Genomic DNA, 7634 nt, shown 5'->3' on the forward strand with positions numbered 1-7634 from the left:
ATCTAGGAATATATTTCTAACGCAGTGAAAATATTGGGTCAACTGTTGCAAGTTCCTCAAATGCAAATTCACTGTACTTGTTTTGCTCAAGACATTAAACTTTGTATCAGTTAGAAGTTCTGTTAGAATAGGGAGCATCTATAAGTGTCTTTTTTTACTTTAGGTTTACATGGAAGGGAGCTGATACACACCACTTCCCGCAATATGCATAAAAAACAAAACAAAACCCACTGCAGTCATTCATAAATATTCATACCAATGAAAATAGGTTTACTGGGCATTAAGTACTCTTGCTAAGCTGCTGAAAGGTTACAAAAGGATTGTTTCAGTCACTCTTCTGTGCCTTTCTTGGTAAAGGTCATCAGGGCCACAGAACTCCAAAACGATACCTATACGATTGGCTTTCTTCAAGAGAGCCTGGACCTTTATCTGTATAAAGTCTTATGCTGACTTTGCACCCAAATCCTAGAGTTTGTGGGTGCCATCAAGCTATTGAATCTAACCCTTTGCTCAGAGGAGGAATTCTGAGCAATTCTCAACCAATGGTTGTTTGGCTACCATTTGAAATCTCCAGGGATGGTTTGTGGATGAGAAACACTTTTTTTTCCTGGAAAACAAAGGTAGGTCTGTTTCTATGGTGCTTTTTGGTTTTTTTGAAACATTAATATGATAAAAATGCCAGACTTAACTAGCTCAGAGGATTTTTAAAAAGTGACATAGATAGTAACTTACTGACAAAGATTGACTCTCAGTATTATTCAGAACCAATGTAATCAATGTACTTTTCAACTTAAAGCTATTTCTAATCAAGATTGATAATTACTTAAAAAAAAGTTGGGATTTGTTCTGAAATATTAGCTAATTGCTTCCAATAGAAATTTTGGATAAAATGTTTAAAATATTTTCATGTTTTCTTAAAATCTCCCTTCATATACCATATCCAATGTTTTTTTCCAGTATAATTTTAAAACTTTTCATCTTGATGGTTTGTTGATTTAATGGAAATGCAAAAGGAAGACAAAAGGATTCAGACGCTATTGCTATTAGGGCCGTATTCCAATTTGGTGGGGACCGTAACCCTGACACGGAATAAAGCAATTCTGAAAACTTTCTAGGCAGGACAAAGGCAGTTAAAAATGCCCTTAAAATCCTTCATGTATCTCCCTTTCTATATGTATTTCATTCACTGGAAAGGACAGGGTAGCAAACGCAAAAGGGGTTGTTTTTTTTCCTGGAAAGTACCATATAGCACATATTCTGCAACACCTTGGTGGGAAGGTCAAGCTTTGGATTGGAGACCAGACAGCTCTATCCTCAGATGATCCTTTCTGACAATTTGCCCCAGTCCCAGCAGGTTTGGGACAGGCTTTGTTCATGGCAATGGAGAGAGCAATGGATGTACAGTTGCAAGAAAAAGTATGTGAACCCTTTGGGATTACGTGGAGTTTTGCATGAATTGGCCATAAAATGTGCTCTAAACATTATGCAAGTCACAACAATAGAAAAACACAGTCTGCTGAAAATAATACTACACAAACATTAGCTGTTGTCATGTGTTAATTGAACATAACATGTAAACATTCACAGTGCAGGGTGGAAAATGTATGTGAACCCCTAGCCTAAAGACTTCTCCAAGAGCTAAGTGGAGCCAGGAGTGAGCCAACCTTGACTCCAATCAGTGTGATGATATTGGATGTGTTGCTGACAGCCATCCTGCCCTTTAAAAACACACACCTGTTTTGGGTTTACTGGTCTCAAGAAGCACTGTCTGATGTGAACCATGCCTCGCAGAAAAGAGCTCTCAGAAGACCTACGATCAAGAATTGTTTACTTGCATGAAGCTGGAAAGGGTTACAAAAGTATCTCCAAAAGCCTTGATGTTCATGTGTCCACGGTAAGACAGACTGTCTACAAATGGAGAAAGTTTAGCACTGTTGCTACTCTCCCTAGGCGTGGTCGTCCTGTAAAAATGACTGCAAGAGCACAATGCATAATGCTTAATGAGGTGAAGAATCCTAGAGTGTCAGCTAAAGACCTACAGAAATGTCTGGCACATGCTAACATTTTTGTTGACACATCTACAATAAGGAAAACATTAAACAAGAATGGAGTACATGGGAGGACACCACGGAGGAAGCCATTGCTGTCCAAAAAAAAATATTGCAGCACGTTTGAAGTTTGCAAAAGAGCACCTGGATGTTCCACAGCTCTACTGGCAAAATATACTGTGGACAGATGAAACCAAAATTGAGTTGTTTGGGAAAAACACACAACACTATGTGTGGAGAAAAAAAGGCACAGCACACCAACATCAAAACCTCATCCCCACTGTAAAACATGGCGGAGGGAGCATCATGGTTTGGGGCTGCTTTGCTGCCTCAGGGCCTGGACGGATTGTTGTCATTGATGGGAAAATGAATTCCAGAGTTTATCAGGACATTTTGCAGGAAAACGTATGACCATCTGTCCGCCAACTGAAGCTCCACAGAGGATGGGTGATGCAACAGGACAGTGACCCAAAGCATACAAGTAATTCAACAAAACAATGGCTTCAACAGAACAGAATACGCCTTCTGGAGTGGCCCAGTCAGAGTCCTGACCTCAACACGATTGAAATGCTGTGGCATGACCTTAAGGGAGCGATTCACACCAGACATCCCAAGAATATTGCTACACTTTGTGAAGAGGAGTGGTCCAAAATTACTCCAGATCGTTGTGCAGGACTGATCTGCAACTACAGGAAACGTTTGGTTGAGGTTATTGCTGCCAAAGGAGGGTCAACCAGTTATTAAGTCCAAAGGTTCACATACTTTTTCCACCCTGCCCTGTGAATGTTTCCATCTTATGTTCAATTAAAACATGACAACAGCTAATGTTTGTGTAGTATTATTTTAAGCAGACTGTGTTTTTCTATTGTTGTGACTTGCATGATGTTTAGAGCGCATTTTATGGCCAATTCATGCAAAACTCCACGTAATCCCAAAGGGTTCACATACTTTTTCTTGCAACTGTATATTCACTGCCACAGCGGTCTTTGCCCAGTGTCGTGCAGGACCTCTTTTATAAAGTTGTTTATGTGACAGGGTTCTTACCTGCACACAACTGTTCTGTTTTTCTAACCTCCTCATTCTCTTTCTCACTTGTTCTTACTTCAGCTTACATTCTTCATCTCTTTCTACCCTTCCCTCAAAATGCATTAAGTGGGAATGCAACAAAAATGGTCTGGACGGGTAGTTAAAGAAGTTTAAAAAACCCTAATACCTGACACCCTCTCCACTGTTTCCTGTGAAATTTGGGATTTGGCCCTTCTAACCATCTTGCTTACCTGAAAGGTAATTCCATTCTAGTGAAGCGTAAAAAACAAAGGCATGGATACATTTATACATTTCTGCCCTCCTGACAGTAGGTAATGTTAGGTTATTTATTTATTTAGTGTATGACATCTATAGAGGTCATGCAGTCGCTGATATGCAACACTGATAAAAACACATTATACATACAAACACAAGTAAAACATCAACCAAATGCACGTAAATAAAGTTTGAGAGTGTTTAGAAAGTAATGGGAGTGGTTAGGGCAGACATGTCAAACACAAGGCCCGGGGGCCATATCTGGCCCGCGAAGTGGTTTCATGTGGCCCGCGAAGCCATCCTGGAAACAGTGAGGGAACGGCCCCCACTGCCTTGGCCCTGGCCCAGAGACTCCCCTTCTGCCAGAGACCCTCCGATCTGTCCCACTCCTGCCCAGGCCCCCATAGGCACCCTTGATGTGAACGATGTAGAGCTGGCCACGCCCACCCAGTAGGCCATATGCACTCTAGCCACGCCTACCCAGTAGGCCACGCCCACCCTGGCCATACCCACCCAGCCCCCTGAGGGCAACCGCAATGCTGATGTGGCCCTCAGTGAAATTGAGTTTGACACCCCTGGGTTAGGGTTAGGGTTTCCGGTTAATATTTCAGAAATTGGAGTAAGTTGAGATGGGCCGTCTCCTGGATCTGGATACAGGTGAGGCTCCCCTTTGAGCCAAAGATCCAGTTGCAAAGTTGGTTTGTTGGCCTATGTGTCTTCCTCTTTGTTATAGGTTGCCCTCATTTAATGACCACAATTGGGACTGGCAACTTGATTGTTAAGTGGTCACTAAATTCTTTACACACCTCTAAAGGTCACAAATGCAGGGAGTGGTCATAAAGTTGTTTTTTCATGACTGTCCTAACTGCAAATGGTTGCTAAACCAGGGCGATCTGTACTAAAGCATTCTTTGGGTTGCTGTGCAGTGGAATTTCGTAACTGAGGATCCACGATGAAGAAGGAGCCCACGATGGCTTTTTTCCAGTAATTCCTGTACTGTTATTTTTACGTGTCTCTAGGATTCAGCTGAAGCACTTTCTATGTTTACGGGAGAGGAAGAGATATTTGCCTTTCAACGTACTATCTCGCGACTTACTGAAATGCAGACAGAGCAATACTGGAAAGATGGGGATCGGAGCAAAAAAAAGTTGCAGCCAGAAAGTTAAAAATAAAGAGTAACTGAAAAGAAGAAGAGCATTTTTAAAGAGGCGCATTAACTAACTTGACACTTTATGTTAGTGTTAAAAACTACAGCATTATTTACTGGCACCCTTGAATACCAATCTATAGATATAATTTTATTTAGTCTAGCACGAAAACTTTATTGACCAAATAAAAATTTCCTTTTAATTGATGATGACTGGAAAAATAGATAAAACATATTTATTATTGGCCATATCACACTGTGGTTTGCACAAATAAAAGATACGAGGTAGAAATATTAAATGCATATTCTGAATCTATAAATCTCTGTTCTATTGTTGAAAAATAAAATATGCAAATGTACCTGGAGTATCCTTGATTTTTAAAAATTGTTTTCTTTTAGGTAGCAATTGAAAATTTCATATACCGTATATTCACAAAATCCCCTGTGTTGCATAGATTGGCAGTATTCCATTGGCCACTTAGTGTGTACTGCTTCTGTTTTTCTGCTGCCACAATATGCTAAAGTGATACAGTTTCCTATTTTATTTATTTATTCATCATATTTATAGTATATAGCCATCCATCTCTCAGACAAGTGACTGAGTGACATATAACAAAGCTAAAAACAATATATACAAACAAATATTAATATTATGATCCACAGCATAGCCTTTCTGCTAGATCTGGTGGAAGGGGCAGCTGTAATCAGAATGGGTGGTCCCTCAAATAACCTTCAGATATATATTAATATGTATCATATTTTTCCTATTTATTTTTCTCACCCTCCCATACCTGGATACACTACCTCTCTCTCTCTCTCTCTCTTGAAAAACAAACCATCTTTCAAATAATTCAAGCTGGCTTAGCTCTTTGAGAGATTTGTTCACTGTCAATGCATTTCACAGCATCGCTTGATTCCCATGACAAGGAACTGAGCAGCACATTGATACCACCCAACTCCAAGCTTGGAGAGATGCTACCAACTTTTTTTTTCCCCACATCTGGAATTTTTACGCCAGTGGCCTCCCAACCAGACAAAAACAATGCTTACATTCTATTGAAATATAAGCATTCAAAGCATGACCTTCGTTGCAAGCAAACGGCAGAAAGGGATGAAGCGTGATTAGCGTGCTGTAGATTGGCATGACATTACAGGTAAATTGCTCCACAGCTTTGCACCCTCTGAATAAGGCAACTCTTTCTGAGCTCTTTTATACATTTCTGTGGAGCAATCAGTCCAGCCCTGGGAGTGCGCAGCTGTTGCAGGAGGCTAACCCAGCCTTAGTACTTGTGAGGGAAGGTATTTAACTATTAGTATAATTATTGTGATTGCAAATATTGAAAAATTAGGGAAACACCTGTAATATGTGAGATTTATGGCAGCCATTGCACAAAATGCCTCTATCCCACGATTAAAATAATGATTTATCTTCATACAAACCAGTTATAAAAGGTTTTTTATTTAATGAGTGAAAGTAATAATAGATTACTTTAAAAGTGTTTATCATTAGAAATCATGGCCTTTACTGTATTATATTTTGGTACTACATTAAACTTACTTAAATATAATTTGGTGTGTATAAATTTAATATCGAAAGAGCAATTCATTTCCCAAATATAGTAACTGTCTCGGCATTCATCTCAGGCATCCTTGATCCCAATTATCAGTATCTAAAAATATCTGACTCCATTATTTCAAAATTAGTACCTATCTTTTTGTTTCTGTTATGTGAGAATTCATGTCGTTTTTCAGAGAGGCTTTGGAACAATCTAGGACCTTATTATAACTAAAAACTTCATGCAATCATTATAATCACATCCGGGGCATTGTTGCACCTTAAAATAAGTCACCAGAACCCAACTTAATCAGATGCATGAAGGCTAATCCTAATTTAGTATACTGTACAACTTTTGTTTTCGTTGCAATACATTGGCAGGCAAGTTCTCTGAAAGTTTCCATATACTTCCTCTGTTCACGTTTACTACTACTATTTTTTTTTTTTGCTTTTGTCTGTGCTTTAGATTTAGAATAGATTATAAGATTCTCGGAGCAGGGACCCTTTGAATGTATTGAATGTATTGTTTGTGAAATGCTATGTATAGAAGCCGTGCTATATAAAAATAATGTTAACCCCCCCCCGCCACTGAATATTGAGCAGCAAGTCATATGCTTCAATTATTGTTACCAATAATGGAATTATGACAGTAGGAGTAGCTTGATCTTATTGATGCACATCTTTCTTTACTGTTACTAAATTGCAGTATAAAGATTTGAAGTGATTGTCGATTTATTGCCAAAAGAACAAAAGGTATGAACCAAAGGGAGGGGAAAAATGAGTGGTGATGACTGAGGAAAAGTTGAAGACCTTGGCAATGGCTATTGAACCTTCCTATTCCTATTCCTGTATAAACTCCCCATCCTTCAAATGGTCTTGAACTAGCTCATTGGCTAGGCAGAAAATTGAATCCCAGGAGAGAGGAAAGGGAGTTGGCTTCTGTAAAGGGGAAAGGGCTGCCTAAACACCCTGGATGAAACCGCCAACCTAACCTGTCTATTTCAAGGAAGATCAAATGCCATTAACTGCTAACACAGCTTATCTTTTTAGTTGGACATTTTAATTTGATATGATAGTTTGAAAGCTCCAAACTTCACAGGAGACTGTTTTAAAGCCATGTCCCTGAAAACTTCAGGCACTGGAATGAATAAATGTAATTAAACTCTCTACACCCTGGTATTTCCAGCATTTGTTTTCTGGTATCTGCAACTAGTACTGTAGTTAATCCCTCTCTGCCTAAAGTGGTCACTACCATATCTCTGGATATTATTCCCAGGAGATCATTTATCCATCTGTATTGACTGATGCTGCAACCTATCTGCCTCCCCTCAATCAAGTCTGAACAAATGTAAAAAAAAATTAATAACCTGCAGCAAATTAAACATAGATTACCTGGATGTTCTGTACCAACTGTATAAAGAAAGGAAGTTTCTTTCAGGAAAATGTGGAAGTATCTGTGGTCTGTACTGTCATCTTACTACATTACATTGAAGCCACTTCAATATATCATCTTTTATAACTCGTGGACTTCAACTCCCAGAATTCCTGAACCGGCCATGCCGACTCAGGAATTCTGGGAGTT

At 39.2% G+C, this 7634-nt stretch overlaps 1 protein-coding gene across 2 annotated transcripts in view; it reads left to right on the forward strand.

Moving 5' to 3' along the window:
* The window catches only part of AFG1L (AFG1 like ATPase), a 64556-nt gene extending 59700 nt beyond the window's left edge, over positions 1-4856 (forward strand). For both annotated transcript variants that reach the window (XM_083371771.1, XM_083371772.1), the window contains exon 13: positions 4370-4856. In XM_083371771.1, the coding sequence (XP_083227897.1) occupies positions 4370-4516 (147 nt within the window). In that variant the 3' untranslated portion in view covers positions 4517-4856. The remainder of the gene's footprint in view (positions 1-4369) is intronic.
* The last annotated feature ends 2778 nt before the right edge of the window (positions 4857-7634 follow it).

This window comes from Vipera ursinii (assembly GCF_947247035.1).
Source record: "Vipera ursinii genome assembly, chromosome: 1".
Lineage (NCBI taxonomy): Eukaryota > Metazoa > Chordata > Lepidosauria > Squamata > Viperidae > Vipera > Vipera ursinii.